This window comes from Thamnophis elegans, chromosome 6, assembly GCF_009769535.1.
Source record: "Thamnophis elegans isolate rThaEle1 chromosome 6, rThaEle1.pri, whole genome shotgun sequence".
NCBI lineage: Eukaryota > Metazoa > Chordata > Lepidosauria > Squamata > Colubridae > Thamnophis > Thamnophis elegans.
The window spans coordinates 69746174-69768973 of NC_045546.1; the positions used below are offsets into that span (position 1 = coordinate 69746174).

General features: G+C 39.8%; 1 protein-coding gene across 2 annotated transcripts; it reads right to left on the reverse strand.

Annotated features, from left to right (window-relative positions):
• Positions 1-2454: 2454 nt before the first annotated feature.
• On the reverse strand, positions 2455-20434 carry WDR55 (WD repeat domain 55). Of its 2 annotated transcripts, none has more exons than XM_032219895.1 (8): positions 20338-20434; positions 18707-18855; positions 15472-15572; positions 6957-7044; positions 5772-5951; positions 5056-5155; positions 4233-4402; positions 2455-3310 (listed from the first exon to the last, which is right to left on the reverse strand). In XM_032219895.1, the coding sequence occupies exons 1-8, from the start codon at positions 20353-20355 to the stop codon at positions 2995-2997; spliced, it is 1122 nt and encodes a 373-aa protein (XP_032075786.1). In that variant the 5' UTR covers positions 20356-20434; the 3' UTR covers positions 2455-2994. The 2 variants fall into 2 exon arrangements, with proteins under 2 accessions (XP_032075786.1, XP_032075787.1); XM_032219896.1 differs by lacking the exon at positions 20338-20434 and adding an exon at positions 19924-20237.
• Positions 20435-22800: the final 2366 nt, after the last annotated feature.

Below are 22800 nucleotides of genomic sequence, written 5' to 3' on the forward strand. Positions count from 1 at the left end.
GGCTTCAGGGTGGTCATCCAACTTCTCTCCAAGCAAAGAAACCGACCCCACATTACTGAACGTGGTGACTTAAGACTCCTGCTAAGTGACTTAAAACCAGATATTGGGAAACTGGTATCACTTCATCAAGCCCATCCATCATATTAAGAATTTACTGAACAGTGAAGTAGTTACTAAATTTTACTGAGTTTACTAAGTTACTAGTTACTAGGGTTCTTGATAAATGACTATCAGACTTTGAAAACCTATCACTGGATCATGTTCAACAATTTTGTTGAATTAACATTAACTAAAAAGGTTTTTAAATTGGATTTTGAATAAATGTGCAATTAATTGTTAACAGTTTTGAATTTTACTGTTACTATCTTCCTTCTGTTGTGCAAACCACTCAGTCACATGACCCCCCCAGCCACGCCCACCAAGCCACGCCCACAGAACCGGTAGTAAAAAATAATAATTCCACCACTGGGTGGGGGGCACTGAGGATCAGTTTGTAGTACCAAGGGGGCGGTGAACAGCGTTCCCTCTAAGCTGCGCGCGAGCGGCCACGCAGGTAACAAAGAAACACCGCGCACAAGTTTCAAAGTGCAGCGCAGTGTTTTTTAATGTCTTTAAATGTGACTGAAAATATCCCCCTTCCCTCCCTTCTGAACTCTGATTTCTGATTGGTGAAATCAAGGAAGACTCTGCCCGGAGACCGATGACGCTGCAGAAGGGAGAATTCCCATTGTTCCTCTGGGGCTTCGTCAGTTCCTGGGAAAATGGGATTTGCTGGTTGTAGCCTGCGTTTCTCTGCACATCCGGGGTTTCTCAGGCATTGCCTCGTCTGAAGCCCCGTTCTGGGCTCAGCATTTTTTCTGCGATCCCTTCGCTTTGGGGAGAGAGGGAAGCAGCGTGGGATTGGACTGCCTGAGCCAAAGGGGTCCACAGGATCTTGAGACTTGATTTTTGAGCAGTACCAATCCTTTCCACTCTTTCCTTTTCCTTTCTGTCCTTCTTCTAACTTCCTTTCTTTTTCCTTTCCTTTCTCTTTGCCTTTCCTTCTTTTCCATTTCCTTTCCTTTCTCCTTTCCTTTCCTTTCTCCTTTCCTTTCCTTCTTTTCCTTTTCCTTTCCTTCTTTTCCATTTCCTTTTCTTTCTCCTTTCCTTTCCTTTCTCTTTTCCTTTCCTTCTTTTCCATTTCCTTTCTCTTTCCCTTTCATTTCTCCTTTCCTTTCCTTCTTTTCCTTTTCCTTTCCTTCTTTTCCATTTCCTTTCCTTTCTCCTTTCCTTTCCTTTCTCCTTTCCTTTCCTTCTTTTCCTTTTCCTTTCCTTCTTTTCCATTTCCTTTTCTTTCTCCTTTCCTTTCCTTTCTCTTTTCCTTTCCTTCTTTTCCATTTCCTTTCTCTTTCCCTTTCATTTCTCCTTTCCTTTCCTTCTTTTCCTTTTCCTTTCCTTCTTTTCCATTTCCTTTCCTTTTTCCTTTCCTTTCTCTTTTCCTTTCCTTTCCTTTTTCCTTTCCTTCTTTTCCATTTCCTTTTCTTTTTCCTTTCCTTTCTCTTTTCCTCTCCTTTCTTCTTTCCCATTTCCTTTCCTTTTTCCTTTCCTTCTTTTCTATTTCCTTTCTTTTCCTTTCCCCTTTCCTTTCCTTTCCCCTTTCCTTCTTTTCCATTTCCTTTTCTTTTTCCTTTCCTTTCTCTTTTCCTTTCCTTTCTTCTTTCCCATTTCCTTTCCTTTTTTCTTTCCTTCTTTTCTATTTCCTTTCTCTTTTCCTTTCCTTTCTCCTTTCCTTTTCCCTTTCCTTCTTTCCCATTTCCTTTCCTTTTTCCTTTCCTTCTTTTCTATTTCCTTTCCTTTTTCCTTTCCTTTTCTTGTTTCCCATTTTCTTTCCTTTCCCTCCCCCTCCCCTCCCTTCCTTCCTGGGGGTCTGAGGGAGAGGGAGGGGACCCTTTTCCTCCTTGCCCCCCTCCCAACATCTGCTCTGATGGCAATTATGGCTAAAAAAAATTCAGGTGCTCAGGCATGAAAATGTGCTGCCCGAACACTATACTTTTCCGCACACACGGAAAAAAAATTAGAGGGAACATTGGTGGTGAACTGAAAAAGTTTGGGAACCACTGTTTTAAACTAAGCCTTATTTTACAGGACTTAAATCGATGTCGTGTATTTAACTGGCTTTTTAAATTTATATCTCACCTATATTATTTTTATAATACATAACGTAAGGCAGAGAACACATATAATACTCCCTCGTATTTTCCCAATAACTCTGTGATGTGTGTTGAACTGTAAGTGAGCGACAATCCCAAAATCTTTGACTTTCATGCCTAAAATGAGACTAGAACTCAGAGTCTCCTGCTTTCTAGCCTGGTGCCTTAACCACTAGATGAAACAAGCTGTTGACTATAATCCACTTATAGTCAAGGTAGTTGAAGTAGTTCACAAACAAATATATTAAATTGATGCATCTTCATATATGGACTTATCCTATTTTTATTCTTTAAATAAAACCCCAGAAAAACAATAATTTAGAAACTCCCCAAATTCCATTATGAACATTAATCCATTATTTAAATCTCTTTTCTTCTGAATTTAAGAGGTATCCCTGTTTCACTACCATAGCAATGAAATGGAATCCACTTGTTAGGTGGAACAATAGTCCGATTCCTAAATATTTCAGGTGGCAAAATAAAAGCATCACTCCATGAAGGAAACAGACTTTGCAAGGAACTCTTCTGATACATGAAAAAAATCTTTCTTAATATTCTAACTCTCCACATATGATGCCATTTCATTTCCCTTTTCTGTAGCAACCATGTTCTCCCATTTCTCTCAGAGCTAGGAAAATTCTTGCAATCTTAGCTCTCTTCTGTACTATTAATTCTATTAGGCTACCAAGGTTTTGCCCATAGATTACAAGTTTAACTATCCTGAAGTTTATTCTTCAGCATAGCTGAGTTTTTCCAAAATGTCCTTTCAAGGGAATGAGCCTCTAATCGGATCAGTGTGAGTCTTTCAGTCGCTGTCAGTCTCAGAGGTATTCTCCTCTTTCTCCAAGTCTGCTGCCACCTCTTTCAAGTCTGCAAAGAAATCTTCCCCATTGCCAAATGCTTTGCGACTTAAAGGCTTCAGTTGCTTATTTTTCTTCTTTTTTCTATAATCGTCCACAATCACTGAACTAAGTGAAGAGATGTCCCAGAATTTCACTTTTTGGTCATGGCCACAGCTGGCCAGGTATTGGCCCATACGACACTTAGCCAGCTGTTCAATAGGCTCACCCACATGCTGCCCGACACTTCCTATCACTCGATTGGGCAAGATATTTACTGCCCTGAAATAAAGAAAAACTTAATTACCAAACAGAATACCAGTTGTTGAGAGAGATGTATCCAGCCATATCCCAAGTTCTTTTTTAGAAAAATTTAATCCCTTATATAAAGGTAAAGGTTTCCCCTACCAGTTTCAACTCAGTCAAGTGTTGTCCAAAAATGCTCCCATGGTCATGTGGCTGGCATGATTACATGCCGAGGTGCATGCAATGCTGTTACCTTACCACCAAAGTGGTACTTACTTATCTACTTGCATTTGCATGCTTTCAAACTGCTAGGTAGCAGGAGCTGGGGCAGGAATGGAAGCTGACCCTGTTGTGCGCTCGGGCCTTGAACCCAAGTCATTAACTTTCCAGCCAACAAGCCCAGCATTTTTAACCATTGAGCAATCACACCTCTCTTATGTAGCTAGTTTCTATATAACCGTGATGACGAAATTATGCTTCTCTGATGGCATGCAAGCCATCGGCCCAGCTCAGCTCTGCTGCGCAAGTGCCTCCCGCCAGCCAGCTGGTCTTTGGGTCTCTGCTGCGCATGTGCAGGGGGGGAAGGTATGTACGAGGGAGCCCATGCACAGAGGGGGCAGGAATGTGCAGGGGGCATGCGCACATTGTTTTGGGGTTCAGATGCACATGTGCATTCACGCATGCACACCTGTGCTTTGGGAATTCATACTGGGAAATATATAGTCATAATATTGGCCCAGGAAACTAGGCAGAATTTTTCAAGGATCATCTTCTCAATCTCTTAATATTGAATTTTGTCATACCTAATTTGAAATTATAGTTTGCTTTTGGCCATCTGCTAAGAAGAGCTTACCCAGATTTTACCTAGTTTCATTTGCAACCAGTCTGTAAGTATTTTCATTTACCTTTCCAGTATTAGCATCTCTCATAAGAACTTCTTGTCTCATGACAGTCTCACCTAATGACTCCATCGGTGGAACCTGTGCACACAATGCTCTCAGTTATGGGAACCATGCAGTCTATGGATTCTGCTTTCAGTGCAAAACGGTCACTGGTGGCACCAAAACCATCCCAGTTGAAGAGGTAAATCGTCCCCTCACTGGAGCCACAGGCTACTTTCCTGCCCCTCTGAGGAGAAAAATAAGACCTAGTTCAGCCAGAAAAACAGCATATCTTTTGTTATTAAGAACTAGGGGTTGAGAGCTATTTAAAATAGAAAAACCCTATTTATCAAAAGCTTGAAACATACTATATCTTGAATAGAGACATCACATATTATACTAATGCAGGAAAATATTTTAAATTCTTTTTTTTTAGCCCTTTGAAGTCCTGTTGTCTCCTGGTGCTTGCCTACACCAGTGGTTCCCAAACTTGGCAACTTTAAGACTTGTGGACTTCAATTCTCAGAATTCTCCAGCCAGCTCTGCTGGCTGGAGAATTCTGGGAGTTGAAGTCCACAAGTCTTAAAGTTGCCAAGTTTGGGAACCACTGGCCTACACTAATCTCTGCATTTTTCTTTAAAAGTTTTCAGAAGTGGTTTGCCATTGCCTGCTTCGTAGGGCTGAGAGAAACTGACTGGCCCAAGGTCACCCAGCTGGTTTTGTATCCAAGGTAGATGTTGAACTCATGGCCTTCTGGCTTCAAGCCTGATGCCTTAACCACTATGCCAAATTGGCTCTCATAAAGACCTTGCTATCATCCATTTCAGAAATAGTGTAGCTCACTGGCTCATATCTGCAAACAACCTTTTTTCCAAGGTGCAACTAGATAATCGAACTTACTTTCATCAGAGATATAGCCATTAAGTCTCCATTCTGAGGTTCTGAGAGAAGTTCAAAGCGCCTTCTCCTAATGTTGAAAACTCCCATTGTTCCATCTCCACTGCGAGAAATAGGATGGTACATAATATTTATTTACAAAGTGAACTTTATTTGGAATACGACAGTTCAAGAATGGAGCTTTCTGGAGAAATCTAAAAATGTTCTGCTCTCTTCTTCTCATGTAAAATCTCCTCTTATGAATTCAGCAGTTTTCGAAAGTAAATTCTGCAATCTGGTAGTAGTTAGATACCTTGAGTATGATGTCTGAGTGACTTCCAATTTTTGAGATACTTTGAACTGTTTCAGGAATTTACTTCTGGAAATTACTGGTCTGCTCCAGAATGGCATGTTCCAGAAGGGGGGTGAAATGTTTTGGACCTCTCCAGAACATTTCATTCCTAAATCACTAAATCTTATACATACCTATTTGCCTTCTTGCAAATTCTAATAAAAAGCTTATTTATAATCACTAGCAGTTCAGAGCTGGCTATAGATTACACTGCATTTATGTGAAATGCCATTACAACAGTGAAAAGTATAACACCAAAAGATATGGTGATAGTTTTTATCTAAAATCGTTCAATCTTTCCTGTAGCAACAACTGTTGTAAAACACTTGCACTCTAAACATACAAATGTAATCTACTGATCTACTGAATTAACAGGAGAACGTAGTACCTGGTTGTGAGAAGCAGCTTCTTGTTTCTATCTAGGATCATATCACTGATATAGTCTTCATGCTGCTTCATTTCCATGATGGATGTGCCCTTGCGCAGGTCCCATAATTTCAACATTCCACTGTCATCTCCTGTGGCGAACAAATGCTCATCTATCACCAATAGGCTGTTCAAAGCTGAGCTGTGGAAATTTCAGAGTAGAAGAGCCAACATTATAACTTATTTGTACAGCTGTTCTCTTTTTAAACCCTTATTCATATATAACTATTCTACTCAAAAGGCATAGGTACCATTAACTAATTCTAAAGAGTAAAACCGGGGGGAGGGGCCTTAAGTGGGCAATAAGAAAATCTGACTCCATTATTTTTTCTCTACATAATGAAAGATCTATGTCAAGAGAACAATATTTTAAAAAAAGGAAATAACCCCTTTTTTTCTAAAGATGTCAAAATCTACAGCCACTATAATTGCTAACAAGAATCCAAAATTAAAATTGAAAGAACATGAGGTATCTGTTGGAGTGAGTGTAATTCATCACTCTCAATAAGTTTAGACAAATATGAATGTTCATGCTGCAAACTGCTAGCCTGAATTACTAGAAGTTGAATTCTTACCCAGGAAAAATACATTCATATGGGATAAGGCTGAATCTTTCCTTTTCTCGCTTTCCCATAATTCAGAACATTTTGAAAGCTGGTATTTCTTATTGTAAGAAATAATAATGGACTTCTTTGAGCCTAAAAGTTCTAACTGAAGACTGATGGACTAATAATAATCTAGTTCAATTGCAAACCTCAAAGAAAGTCTTAAATATAGATACCCATCCTACAAATTAAAGCCAGTTTGGTCTAGTGGTTAAGGTACCAGGCTGGATAGGAGGAGACCATGAGTTCTAGTCCCACATTAGCCATTAGTCATGAAAGACCTTGTGCCAGTCACTTTCTCTCAAACTGAACTGACCTCAGAGTTGTTGTTGTGAGGAAAATAGGACGACAAAACTGTGTTGGGTATGTTCACTACCTTTAATTATTTGCAAAAATTATTAAAGCATGATATAAACAAATAACTCACGCTCAAGAATCTTAACACGAGGGAAATAAAGAACTATAAGTAGAAAATATAGCACCACAGTAAATGCTGCATTACCAAGGCTACAGAATGGCCAATAAATAATTCAGATACCTACTTGTGAGCCTTGGAGAATCGTGTCACAAGACGGCCTTCCTCCACATTCAGGATATGAATAGATTTATCCTTGGATACTGTGAAAAGCCCTGGAATATAGATGGGGGAAGCCCATACCATGACATGACCAAATTCCAAAGGGGAGGGGCTTTTTCTAACAGTTTTATACTTCAATATTTCACCCTGAGTGAGAGTTATGGGGTTTTCACGTATGCAACACCCTTTATAAAAAAAGTATTTTTTTTTAGCTATTCTGAAGGCATTCGCCTTTACTAATCTATAATCCAGAAAGAAAGGCAACAAGGGCAGCTAATTGGGAGAATTGGCAGTACAAGATTCTACTGGGAGAAATGTTTAGAGTGAACAAAAAAAGATACATGAAAATAAAGATAAAAAGGAAGAATTGTGGGAGCAGAATTAAAAAGTGGATAAGAATTGAAGCACTAAAAAAGAGAAGAGATGATGGGTAAAAAAATTGCCGTTTAAATATTAAATTAGTCTATTATAAGCTGGAGAAGCAGAAATAAAAAGTAGGAGAAATATCAAAACATAAACTGCTCATAGAATGAAGAAAAATAATAGATTAGATGTTTAGGTATTTTTCTTTCAATGTATATTTTAACAATGTAACAAGACTATATAATTTGACTAATGTGATAGAGATAATCAATAATGTTAATGTGAATTGGACTAACATAAATGAAATCTAGTTAAACTTGTTCATACTAGTATTGTGAATTGGATTAAAATAGAAAAATGGATAAGAATTAAAGTACCGAAGAGAAAATGTATAAATAGTATAAGGATTACATAAACTTGATAAATGTGATAGGGATTATTAACAATGTTAGCGTAAACTGGATCAATATAAATGAAACTTAAATACATTTGTTCATATATAATAGAGAAATATTTAGATAGAACAAGAAAGATATAGATGAAGGTAGAGATAAAGATGAGGAGTTAGGCATTTTTTGAATATATATGTTTGAACAATATATAATAAACATTACTTAAATTTGTGAAATGTGATAGAGATTACTAATATTGTTATTGTGAATTGGATTAATATGAATGATACCCAGAACAAACTCTGTTCACACACAATATAAATGTATAATTTAAATTAAAAAAAAATATTACAAAAAAAGAGTAAGAGACACACAAAAATAATATCAATTTCTGACAAGATAATTAATTAAGCATGAAGTAAACTACAAATAGCTGATACCTGAGGGAATTCTGGTGATCTTGATGGATCAAAGGCATAGATTAGATACTATAGAGAAAGCAGAGCAATTTTATGATGAGCAATTTGGATCAAATGAGGAAAAAAGAGAGTAGATGAGAAGAAACGAGGAGGAAATGTATAACAAAAAGAAGATAAAACAGGAGAGAGGCGAATGAGAAGGTGCAAAGATAAAAGAACAGAGAGAAATAAGAGTGACCAGAACAACAAGACCTACCTATAAGTAAAACTATGGAAGATGAAATAAAACTATTGTCAATTAATATAAGTGGACTGAATTCTCCTATGAAAAGGACCTTTAATAAACTAGGAAAGTTAAAATTAGATTTTATTTGTCTTCAAGAAACAACACAATAAATTATTGGAATATCCTAAAATTCGGAAATTATATTCCTCATTATCACAACAAAAGAAAAGAGGTGTGGTTTTATATATTAAAGAAACAATAAAAGCAAGACAATTTTTTTTAGATAAAGAGGGAAGAATATTGATGGTGGAGGTAACAATGAACAATAAACCAATACTTTTGGAAGCAATATATGCACCAAATTATAAACAAGAATTTTTTTATGAAAAATTGCATAAGAAAATTACTGAATAGGAATATGAAAATATCTGCATGGTAGGAGATTTTAATGCAATTGTAGACGCAGGATTGGACTACAAAAGCAGTAAAATAAGTAAAAAAGCTAGAAAAACGCTTCCAAAAAGTTTTTTTAATGGCGGAAGAAACAGGTATTCAAGATGTATGGAGAGAAATAAATCCTAAAAGAAATCAATACTCATTTTATTCAAATAGACTTATGTCCTGGTCAAGAATAGATATGATATGGATGTCACCTGAGTTAAAATCAAATGTGCAAGAAATAGAAGCAAGCACTTGGGCAGATCATAATCCCATTGCAGTTAAGTGGAAAGGACAAAAGAGAAAATGGAGATGGACATTGAATCAATCAATACTAAAAGATAAGGAATTTATACAAAGTATGGAAAAAGACTGTTGTTGAAGGGAGCAAGGCAAGGCACCACTTGGACCTCATATCTGACTGCCAATGGCAGAGCCACACAAGGCGGCATGATGTTACATTAGAGGCCAAGATCCTAGACGCGAATTTGGCTGCGTTAAGGGTGGCATCAGCTGAATATTCAATGGCAGCCGCCAGCTTATTAATGTCTTGAGGCAGCCTGATGTCCTCGGGAGGGCACCCTGGCCTGCAGTTGGCAAAGCCAGATGAGCGAAGACCTATTAAAGAAAGATACGGCTGTCACCACCTTAATAGCCCAGGCTGCCGCTGAATGGGTTTTGCAGAATGATGACTCCGCTTTCTCATCCTCCACTTTCAGGCCTTCTGATAATTTGGATGGAAGCACCGCCGAGGAGGCCAGAGAAGCCACCAGAGTGTCCACCTTGGGCCACTCTAGCAGTCCCTCTAGCTCCAGGCCGATGGTGTATAGCTTCCTATCACTGCCACTAGGGACTGAAGCCGACCCTGGTTGGGACCATTGGCATTGTACCACGTCAACGAACAGCTGAGGAGAAGGAATAATATCTGCTCCGCCGCTGGTTCCTTGAATAGCCTCTCACTAGGGTCCTGAGAAGATGACACTGTCTCTGTAGGCTTGTCCGTGCCGCTGCCTTGGCCTTGTTAAACAAGGCTGGTTTAAATGGACCCATGAAGGCAGGCTTGTCTGGGACAAGACCCTCATCTTCTGACAACTCCTGGTCACCTAGGTCGCCCTCCCCCACTAACAAATCCTTGCGATGGATGGATGTAGGAGGGAGGTTTTGCTCTCTGAGAGAAATGAAATCCGCATCCATCTGTGGCTGCAGATGTGGCGGGAAGACTGCTCCAGGATGGGAGGACATAAATGGCCTTTGCTAGAGAAAGCAGCCTCTACACTCTGAGAGATGGCCTCTGAAATATACATGCGTAATCGGGGGGAAAGGCCAGAGCCCCGACTTTCCTCAGACCGGAGACCACTGCAGTGGGTGATCTGGCTCTGCCTGCCGAAGCTGCCCCTACGGATGCTAAGCAGTCGAAGGGGCCGAAATCCTCCTCAAAGCAGGTAGCCTGAAGAGATTGGAAATCAGGGAGACCCTCCAAAGAACAATCCTGTCCCTCTTCCTGTCTCTATTGGGGAGAGGAGGGGACGTTGGCTATGGAGGAATAGGGGCCTCCCTTTCCTCAATCGCCGCCATGTTGGCTCGTTGGGCCTTGGCGAATTGCTTCTTCAATGCCTTCAAGCGGAGTTGGGCATCCCTATCGGGGGCTGAAGGATCCCTTGAGAAAGAAGAGCTCTGAGATCTAGCAGTCTTAGAGGTATTTCTGGTCTTAGCTCCCCTAGGACGATTGCAATTGCTGGAGGAGCCAGCTTCTGAGGACTCCTTACTGATGATCTACCATTTTGAAAACGTTGCTGGGCCTGGGGAGTTCCATGTGATTGCACCAAACAAAATGATGAGGCCTAATGATACGAGGCCAAGCACGAAGCAGCCAAACGCTCCAGGTCAGGGGAATGTGCTATTCCTCCCCTGTAGGTGATGAATAGCCCCTGCATAGACTGCCCACATAGACTTCCTGAAGCCAAATCCAATGCGAAATGTCTGGAGCGTGACCTAGTTCTCGGACAGAGCTCTCCTGGCGTTGTAAAGCCTTTCCTATGGTTGTAGCGGCCGAAAAGGAGAAGTGTGCCATTTTCTAGGCTTCCCTCTGCCTCCAATGTCGATATCGGCTGTCCACGCAAAAAAGCCTCTATCTCCCTTGTTAGCACACCCCAGCAACGGGCAATGCATTGGAGGAATCGCCAGAGGCAAATGGCAGCTGGTCCGAAGTGTTGAAGTGGACCAGTACTCACACCTGACCCGGGAGGCTTGGAGAACCCCATGGCGGTTAAACTGCTCTTCCCGACTCCCTGCTTGATGGTTGAGAGAATTCAGATGGAATAACTACTGTAAATCATCTCGACAGAGGGGTCCAATTCACCTCAAAATTTTTGGGGGAATTCTTAAACTTACTAGGCACCAAGGACTGAGCTCCAGTCACCATCCGTGCATCAATGGTCAAACTGAAAATCGGAACATGGTTCTAGAACAATACCTAAGATGTTTTATTAATTTTCAACAGGATAACTGGGTTGATCTTTTACCTTTTGCAGAAGTGGCCTTCAATAACACTGTGCACTCAAGCACTGGATTCACCCCTTTTAGAGTAGCAACAGGCCAGGATTTCAACCCCATGCCTGAACTACCCGCAGAAGAACCCACTATCCCCTCACTAAAAGAATGGATAGACAACCTATGAAACACATGGCCAGTGGTTAGATTAGTGTTACAGGAAGTTAGAGAGGCTTTTAAAACTCAAGCTGACAAAAAAAGAGTAGATCCCAAACCTTTCCATGTTGGAGATAGAGTATACTTATCTACAAAATTCCTGAAGTCGTTGCAACCATCAAAGAAATTAGGGCAAAATTTCATCGGACCTTTCCCAATCACCAGAGTTATCAACTCAGTAACAGTAGAATTACCCCTTCCAAAGACACTCAGGCAAGTCCATCCAGTGTTTCACATTAGTTTACTCAAATGAGAAGTAATCTCACAACTCAGACCACCTGCATCTACACCTCCTGTTCCTATCATGATAAAAGGTGAACAACATTTTGAAATTAAAGAAATCCTGGACTCTAGGACCCACAGGGGGAAAACTCAATACTTAGTTGCTTGGAAGTATTTACCTTCATCCCAAAATGAATGAGTAGAGAAACACTAAGTTAGGGCCCCTGCCCTATTGAAAAAATTTCACAAACCTTGTTAAAATACTGCGATGCAATTTCTTTTCCTATTTTTTCACAGGTGGATCTCTCCTTTTTCTAAGGAACAGCAGCATGTAAGATCCCTAAAAGTGATACTGTTATTCAATTGGAAGGAGTGGGGGCTCAGAGTTAAATCACTAGCTGTATCTGTAACAACTGAGTTTTACAACTTTACAACTGATTTCATGTCACTGGAAGACTGAAGGTCCCAGCATCTCTGGAGGGATGTTTATGATAGCCATGTGGGATAACTTACTTTAATGTCTAACTAGAGATAGCCATGGGAACATGTGTTTTATTGACTCTCAGGGCAGAAGAGTTAAGGAAACATCTTCACACTTGTGTATTGGTCAGAATATGCATTCGGACAAAGGGGAGGGGTCATTATCAGCTTAATCCCATTGCATTTGCATTGCCTAAAGGTTTTCAGATGCTGCTTTGCCTCTAATGGTTTCCATCCTGACTGATTAACCCGTTTCAAGAGTCTTTACTTTCTCAAGTTAGGAGAGGAGCCATTACAGTTGGTATATAACTTGAAAACAGAGAAAGAGAAGAAATTGATACATAGGCTGGTAGATGAGAAAGGAACTTTATACTACCAAAATGAGGATGAAAAAAAATAATTCAAGATTATTATGAAAAGTTGTATGAGCAACAAAAAGTTTCAAAAGAGAAAATTAAATAATATTTGGAAAAAGCAGAACTAGCTAAAGTACCAGAAAAAGTAAAAGCTATATTAAATGAACAAATATCAATGATAGAATTGTCATAAATGAATGTATACATTTAGACCAAAATGGCTTCTTGTCTAAGAGACAGATTAAAAACAATATGAGAATGATTTTAAATACATTGGAATATTATGAAGTACATCCTGGAAAACAAATGGCATTGATCTTCTTAGAGAATGCAAAAAGCATTTGATAATGTAAATTGGCAATTTATGTTGTTACAACTAAAATCTATGGACTTTGGTGAGAGATTCATTAACATGATTAAAGGCAATATACCATAAACAAATGGGAAAGGTAAATGGAGATGACAGAGAATTTTAATATTAAAAAAGGCACAAAACAAGGATGTCCACAATCTCCTTTACTATTTATATTGACATTGGAAGTGCTAAATATAAATATTAGACAAGATATAGAAATTAAAGGTATGGAAATAAAAAAGGAATATAAATTACAGGCATTTGCAGCCGAACTGATCTTTATCTTGGAAGACCCACAAGAAAATGGACTTAAACTAATTAGGAAAATGGAAGAATATGGTGAAGTTGCAGGACTGAAAATAAAGAAAATCAAAATAATAGTTTAAAATGTTACACACAGAAAAAACAATTAATGAGGGAAATAGGTATACAGATAGTCAAGAAAATTAAATATTTAGGAATTCAACCAATGGCAAGGTGTGTAACAATTAAAGAAGATAACTATTATAAATTGGTGCAACAAATTAAAATGGATTTGGAGAAGTGGAAAAATCTACAACTATCATTGATGGGAAGAGTAGCCACTATAAAAATGAATATCCTGCCAAGATTGCTATATTTATTTCAAACAATACCAATAAAACTGGGAAAATATTTTGAAGATTTAAATAAAACAATATTAAAATATATTTGGCAAGGGGAAAAAAGCAAGGCTAAGCTTGCAAATGTTGCAAAATTCTAAAAATAGATGTGGTTTTGGCTGCCAGATTGGGAATTGTATTACCAGGCTTTGATACTTACTTGGATGAAAGAATGGATTGGCTTGAGGAACAAAAGACTATTGACCTTGGACGGACACAATCTTGAACTACATTGGCATGCTTTTTTATAGTTAGAAAAAACAAAATACTTAGCTATTTCCAAAGACATTATGTTAGGAATACATTATTATTAGTATGGGAGGAAATTAAAGAACAACATTATTTGAAAATACCAATCTGGCTTTCCATAATGGACGCACTGATTTATCCAAATGTTATTGATATAGAGAATGTTACCAGATATAAAGATATTTTAAATGAAAAGGGGTTACTTAAAACTAAACAGGAATTGAATGATCAAGTGGTTGAGATAATATGGTGGTCATACATGCAGATACAATCTAAATACGAGAAGGATGTTAAAGTGTATGGTTTAAATAAATAATTAAAAGAACTACATCAGATATTAACAGGGACAAATGAAAAATTAATAATGAAAAATATATAGCTATTTGTTAAACATTAAGATGGAAGATGAACAAGTAAAAGAGACAATGATAATATGGGCTAAACATTTTGGCTATTCAATTCAATGGCAGAAATTATGGGCTAGAAATTATAAATTAACAATGTCTACTGCACAAAAAGAAAATCTTTATATAATGTTTTATAGATGGCATTTTCCGCTCTCAAGGTTAGCAAAGATATTTAAGGATAAGTCTGCAAAATGTTGGAAATGTTCACCAGATACCTGGTTTAAACTATCATATGTGGTGGGCATGTTAAAAAGCAAAAACATATTGGACAAAAATACATACATGGCTTGAAAAAATGATAAAACAACATATAGATTTGAAACCAGAGACGTTTTGTTGGGCATTTTTCCAGACAAGTATAACAAGGGGGATGTATATCTGATTTTACATGCAGTGAGGATAGTATTTGCACAACAATGAAAAAGTGAAGAGATCACAACAGACGAAGATGTGATTAGAAAAATATTAGAATGTGCAGAAATGGATAAGATAACACTTACAATTAAGGAAAAGAAAGAAACTGAATATTTTTTTATTTGGGACTTATTTTATCAATGGCTAGCTGACAAAAATAGGAGCTAGAAATAGGGAAATATATGAAAGGATTAGTGATATAAGGAAGATAGTTAACTTGGTTAAACAAATAGTATGATTATTACTGTTATTAATATTAATGTAATTGATATTAATGTAATGAATATGGTTGTAAACACTGTGATTATTCCTAAAATGATTTGTACCAGACAACACACTGAAAAAAATGAAATTTTTGTATGCTATGAAATGAAAACTTATTACAAAAAAATGAGTAATCTTTCATGATTCAGGGATCAAGCCTGCCTATAGAAATTACAAGACACAAAATGCATCTAAATACACATCTGTTCAGGCATTTTACCTTTCTTGGACTGCCTCATTTGTTCCTGCTCAGAAAAACTCCTTTCAGCAAAAAGTTGTGGCATCTGCTTCATGGAGTATATTTATGCCAACTTTTCAAAGACAGGTTGAATTTGTTCAACCCATCTTTGAGAAATATTATACATGTGCCCTTGACAACTTTCTGTTGCAGTTCGTCATATGGAAGCATTATCACTTAAAGTTGAAATCAGCATATGAACTAACCTTGTTGAATTTAATTTAAAGCTTGCCATACTCCTTGTGGTCTTAGCACCATCTATATTCTAAAGAACATTATAAAAACCATAAAAGCAGCAAAGAGCACTCACTCTGTCCATCTTGCGAAAAGGATATTTTCCGGCAGGATTTTAAATGATGACCTGAGGACCAAAGTTCTTTGTTTTCACCTTCCAAACAGGAGTATGAGTATCTGTAATTATGATTTTAAAATGGAAAGAGAAGCATCAGGCACTTATTCAAATAATTCCTGCACCCAATAGTGCCTACCTTTAACCAATATAGATATATCCAACTATTTTCTTTTGCTACTATTCATACACACATACCTCATTTATACTGCATACATCTCTCCTACATCTGCCATAAACAGTAACATACATGCATACACATACACACACACCCTTTCCCTAATCTGACAATCATACCCTACTCCACTAAGCGTTTGTTTCTCCAGCAGATACAGAATCTCCCTCTTCCTATCAGTCCTCAATCTCTCCACCACCAGAGAATCTGTTTTATCAACATCGTACACTTTCTTCCATTACACAAAAGAACTTTCTCTTTTAAGACAGGGGTCCCCAACCCACAGGCTGTGGTTCACTAGTGGCCCATGGCAGGGGTGGATCTTACCAGTATAGCAACTGGTTCACTTTGTGTGCGTGCACAGTTACCCATCACTCCGATGAATAGCTAATTACACAGCAGGGGCAGCAGTGCCCATGCGTATGCGTGTTGCAAGTCACTGTTTCCCAATAAAAACAGGTATGGAGCAGGGGCGGGTGGGCAAGCCCGAACCAGTTCGCTCTCCACTGCTTACTGGAACTACCGGTTCGCCTGAACTGGTCCAATCTGGTAGAATCCCACCCCTGGCCCATGGTCTGTTTCAAACTGGGCTATGTGAATGGTGGGCAAGCATACATGTGTGTGTGCAGCCGTGACCCGACAAAAGCGCGCACGACAAAAGCGCGCCGAAAAAACCGCATTGCTAAAACCGTGACTTCATCAACGTGCCAACAACAGCACGCCAACAACAGCGCGTCGACAGAAGGGTGACTTAAGGGCGATTTAAGTTAAGGTAAGGGTTAGGTTTAGGGTTAGGTTTAGGGTTAGGTTTAGGGTTAGGATTAGCGTTAAGTTTAGGATTAGGGTTAGCGTTACGTTTAGGGTTAGTGTTAGGTTTAGGTTTACAGCGCGCTTCTGTCACCGCGCTGTTGTCGGCGCGATTCAGCGCTCATTCATCGGCGCGATTTAGAACTCGCGGTTTTGTCACCGCGGTTTAGTCGGGCACAGTTTTGTCGTTCGCCCTTTTGTCGGTGAACCGTATGCAGCTCCACTTGCATGAGTGGTGGGCACTTGTACTCATGTGTGAAGCTTCATTTGTGTGAGTAGTAGGCACGTGTGCCTGTTGCTTATGCAAATGAAGCTGCACGCATGCATCTATGACTCAAGCAAACCATTCCGCCTCCTTATCAGGCCAAGCTGGAAAGGTTGGAGTCTGATGCTTTAAAAGACATAGAGACACGCACCTAATTTTTCTTTGTACCCACACAATCCCTATTGTATAATGTGTTTTCAAATAATCTTTTTATAGAGAGATAATCATGTTTTGGCACTTTTACTGTCTTTTTTGTGCCAAGCCAACAGATTCTGTCTGCTCTAATCTGTAACTACTTTATTCTCAGTAAAGTATACTTTTTTGGGGGGGAGGGGGAATGAACCGGGAGCCTTTCTTTGCTAATTAAACTAAGTAGATGGATGACATTGATTTAGCCACAAGTACACAGACAGCCCCCCTCTATCTCCCCCCCCCATCTCCCATTAATAAAGACAGGGATATCCATTCCATCTTTCACACATAAGCTGAAATACACAGAAATTTTCTTTCTAGCACATACAATATTGTGGATGGTCCTGATACAAAGAGGTCTCCCATTTTCAACCATACCTACCACTTCTACCCACATCTCTCTCTCTCAGCCACACTTGGATCAAAACTCTTTTGATCACTTGCAATCTCCTCTCACAACTGCACATTTTCTGGCCTGCTCACAAAAAAACAGATCCCCTCTCTCTGGAAGACATGTATTTGATGTACATCTACCCAAATATCCCAAAGCTTTTAGTCCATGGCTGTTAACTCACGGCCCATGGGCCAGATGCGTCACGCACTGGCCACACTCATGCCGAGTTTAGTGAAGGGGAAAAATGTCCTGATATGTCACATGACAACGCCATGACGATACAAGTTTGACAACACTGCTTTAGTCAGTCATACAGATGACCTTCCTATGCTTTTTCCCTCTACAGGCAATTGCCTTTGTCAGCTACAGATAGACACACAACCTTAGTCTCTTTAATTGTACACAAAGCTTCTCTTCCTCTCTCTCAATTATGCACAGAACCCCTCTATCAATGACAGACACTGTTTCTTAAGCAGGTCTCATCATCCTACACAGAGATTCCAACCCACACATACACAGCACTCTTTAACCCTCAACTATTCTTCTTTAGCCACACACCATCTCTATCTCATATCTACTCTCCAAAACTCTCCTTAATGTCTCTCTGGTTCCTCTTTGGATAAGAAGGCATAGCTTTTAGCCACAGAGCCACTCTCCTGTAAGGAACAGGCACTTCTTCAACATACAGATATCTTTTTTCTCTCTTAAATCACTCAGCAGAACACCCCTCCCCCCCAAAAAAAAGTAGAATGGTCTCCCTTCTTCAAATGACCACCAACCTGTTCTCTTTCTTAACTACATGTATACAATTACAACTTCTTGCTCGACTAAATACATACACAATCACACACCCATCAACAACTACACATTCTCTTTCTCCAACACATCTTATTTGTTTTTTGGTATGATTTCTACTAGTGACTACACAGGATCTTCTAAAGTCACCCAGCATAACAGTAAATAGGACAGATTCCATACTAGCTCTGGGATGTCTGGAAGCCACAAGGTTCTCTAGGTCTCAAGTGAAGAAATGGTTTTAGCTTTAGAAACATTTCCTGTTACTAATACTCTTTAAACAGATACTTCCTCTGAAATGTGTTTTTCTATACAGAGAGATGGATATTCATTCTCTCTTAAACATATAAAGTTAGCCTCTCTCAATCTGTAACCATAAATGCATAAATCCTTTTTCTCTTAGTCAACTGTATAAAATCTAACAATGGAAACATACATGCTTTTCTTAAACACTTACACAGATTCATCTCATTGAATTACTGATGCACCAGGAAGGTTTTTCTACAATCTCCATATACCTGATACAAGAAGGCTCAACCAGTAAATTTATCTAAGAAGTTGAACTCACACATAGACATCACCATCAACATCTCCAATAGCTATGATGTCCCGGGAAGGGTGAAAGTCAATGGTATTTGCTGCTGCCTCAAGGAAAATGTCTTCAGGAGTATCATGGAGTCTAGGCTCCAGTCCAAGTTCTTTCTCATCTGAATGTTCCTGGATGGAGTAGACAATAAGATACAATAATCAAATCTTCATAGTAGCTTTATGGTCCTTTCCTAATGTAATTAACATAGTCCGTATAGTTTATATTAATGTTTATTTATTCAGTTCATATCCAACTTTCTCCAGAAGTTAAATTGCTTTTCACTGACGCCTCCCTACATTTTTCTCCCACAAAAGGAATCCTGTCAACCCAAGTCTCCCCAGATTAAATTGAATTAATTGAACTTTATTTGGCCAAGTGTGATTCAACACACAATGAATTTGTCTCCGATACAGAAGTGTGCATGCAAATCAACAGAATCATCATTATCATCATCTCAATAAAAGGGGGGAAGAAAGGAAGATAATAATAATGATAGACAATAATACTACAATCAGACATAGATATTAGACAGTACTGTGAGAATTAGGTATTCAGCAGAGTGGTTGAGGTGGGGGGAACTGTCTCTGAGTCTAGGTATTTTGGCCTGCAATGCCCTGTAGTTCTGTCCTGAGGGGAGGAGTTGAAACAACTTATGTTCAAGATGTGAGGGATCTGCTGATATCTTCTCAGCCTCCTTATAACCTGCACAATGTACAGGTCTTGTGTGGAAGGCAGGATGCTTGCAATTGTTCTTTCTACAGTCTTCGCTAACCATTAGACTCTGTACCTCTTCTGTTTGATTGCTGTACCAAACCAGATCGTTATAGAAGTACACATTCAAGTCCAATTTCTTAACCACCACTAGACAATTGGCTTTTGAATCCTTCCATCCTTTTTTCCAATATTTCATTAGCCACCATCACTGATTTAGCATTTTTATGAATGTATTAACAAAATCCATATTAATCTTATGGTTATTATACAGTGCTACAGTGCAGCTCCATAAACACACAAGGAGCGAATAGGGACAGCGATCAATATGTGAGAACAATTCAGCTGATTTACCTGCTTCTGGTAATTTTTACCAATTTTTTTATCAAATGCTCCTAGAACTATGCAACGTTTGAGTTCTCTTTATACAGATAAATGCTATTCAGTACATTTATACGGGCACACATGCATGTATGCATACATACCAGGGAGGAGGGGACGCAGCTAGAGTAGGGAAGCCTAGAGAGGGAGTCAGTTTCGGTTTGCCTGGAGCAATCTCTTCCGATGCTAGCCTTCTTTTGTACCGCTTTGGCGCCGGGAGCTCCCCGTCTTTACTACCCGTAAAACTATACTTGGAATTGGGGCTCAGGGCAAAGGGTAATCTATGTCCCATAAAACGCGGCGAAATACCGAAATAACTAATGACTTTCAATAACTCTAAGGCAGTCCCGCGATAGCCTCTAGCACTACGTTCCTACCGCACCAGAGCTCCCGCACAGACCATTCCTCCATCGCCTAAGCTTACGTTCCTAAACCGCTGCTTCGTGACCCAGGAAGCCGCGCAGGCCTCTTTCCCCGGCAAAGGGGAGTCCACGTGAGGACAAGGGTGGTGTACTCACAACGTCAGGCGCAGCCATTTTCACTACACGCAGCGGTCTCCAAGCTTGGCAACTTTAAGACCTGTGGACTTCAACTCCCAGAGTTCCTCAGCCAGCAAAGCTGGCTGAGGAACTCTGGGAGTTGAAGTCCACAGGTCTTAAAGTTGCCAAGCTTGGAGACCACTGCACTACAGCAGTCAGCGTGGGGGCACAAGCGTGTTGGGAACTGCGAACGCCTGCGCAGCAAAAAGAGGCGGAGCGAGGACTTTTCCTCTGGAAGCCCAGGAGATTGAAAAGAGGAAGTGACGTGCTTATTATCGAATTGCAGGTTGGCCTTTTGTAGTTATTTTGTGTGCCGAAGTAGCCATAGAGTATGTACAGTGTCGGTGTTGCTTATTGGGCCGCATGGGCCCAACCATCAGAAAAAGTAAGAAACGATTAAAAACTGGAAGGAGGGTTTTTATTTAATCCCCTAATGCAGTGGTCTCCAACCTTGGCAACTTTAAGACTTGTGGACTTCAACTCCCAGAGTTCCTCAGCCAGCTTTGCTGGCTGAGGAACTCTGGGAGTTGAAGTCCACAGGTCTTAAAGTTGCCAAGGTTGGAGACCACTGCCCTAATGCCACCCTTATCAAGAATGTTGACTACTAAATCCATAGGCTTTGATCTTTCCTTTCCTGGGTCGGAGCAGAGGACTTTAAAAGGCAAACAAACTCATCTTTCTGGAGAAAGAAAGAAACGGGAGTCCCAAAGGGCTTTTTCAAGAGGCAACTGGATTTCCTGGTCTTTCCTTTGAAGACGTTTCTCTTCTCATCCAAAAAGCTTCTGAAAAAACAGAACGTCCAGTTGCCTCTTGAAAAAGCACCTTTGGGACAACCATGACTTGGATGACTGAGAATCTCATAGACAAAGAAATGGAAGCTTTTCCTTATACCTGTGGTTTGCAAAGCTCCTTCATTCTCACCTAACAAAGATTGAAATTCAAAGGCAAATATTTATTGCTGAGTCTCAACAAAAAGCCACGTTTAGAAAAATTCTTTTCCGATTATTTTTATAGCTTACACACTGGTTGCATCTTCCTAAAGTCTAACACTTAAAAATCATGGGCTTCTCCCACAAGAGGAATCCTGTCAACCAAGGTCTCTTCATATTTAAGTTCAACTCCAATATCTTGACATGATACTGTCAACAAATTTTGATATTACAGTATGAGTATTATCAAATGCAAGAAAGATTCAATAAGTCTCTTGCTCCATCTCCCGGATAAATTACACAAATACAAATATATGATAATCACGGGTACATTTTTTGATGACAAATGACAAAATATCAGAATAAACACATGACTAGTATTTTTGCACCTAATTAGGGAAGAAGTCTGAAAAGCTTGGATTTGCATTGTGATGTTATAACACACACTTAATCATTTTTTGTTACTCAGGTTTGTACTAGGCACCTACAACCTGCTGATAATGAAGAATCAGTGATGATTTTGGGGCAAAATTGTGTAACATATGAATGAATGTGATATGAAGTGAATGAGCACAGTAATAGTCATTGGGCCTTTCAGAGAACCTAGAACAGCGATGGCGAACCTTTTTTGGCTCGCGTGCCATAAGTGGGGGGAGTGCAGGGGGGGTCGTGCGCGGGTGTGCCACACCCATAATGCAACGCACTCCCCTCCAGTGTGTATGCGTGCTTGAGAGGTGCTCCCCCACATTTTTTGCATGCTTTTTTCGCCCTCCCTAGGCTCTAGAGGCTTTATAGGAGCCTGGGGAGCGTGAAAACAGTCCTCTCCCCCCTGAAGCCTCCGGAGGACTAAAAATGACCCTACGAGCAAACCGGAAGTCCCAGTTTGCTCGTAGGGCTGGTTTAAGCCCACCTGAGGCTTCAGGGAAGCCTCCTGAAGGTCCCTAAAGCCTCCAAACGACTTAAACCGACACTATGAGCAAACCGGAAGTCTGTTCCCAAACTTCCAGTTTGCCCATAGGGGTGTTTTTTTGTGCTCCAGAGGCTTCAAGGAAGCTCCTGAAGCCTCTGGAGGGGAGGCGGGGAGGCTCTTTTTGCAACCTAAGGAAGCTGATCCCCAACCTAAGGAGACGAAAAGTTCAACCGATGGGGAAGCCCCTTCCAACTTAGAGGATAGTGAAGATCACCTGATAGTGAGTGCACCCATCCATCCCTTTGCCATCAAAGCCAAACTCCAAGTACCCGAAATGAGGGTGCAAGGGGAAGTTGAGGCAATCATGGACACCGGCTGCACCCAATGCTTAATCAGCATGTCGATTGTAGAGTAACTAGCCATACACACAAGACTCCTAGCCCATCCTATTCCGTTTGAGCAGGTAGATGAAATGCTAATTGGGGGATGCCAGCCATGCTAATTACCGAATTGGTAAAGTTACACATTGGCCACCACTATAAGTTCCTCAGATTCATCATGGCTCCAAAGATGCAGGAATCAATTATCTTGCGGCTCGCATGG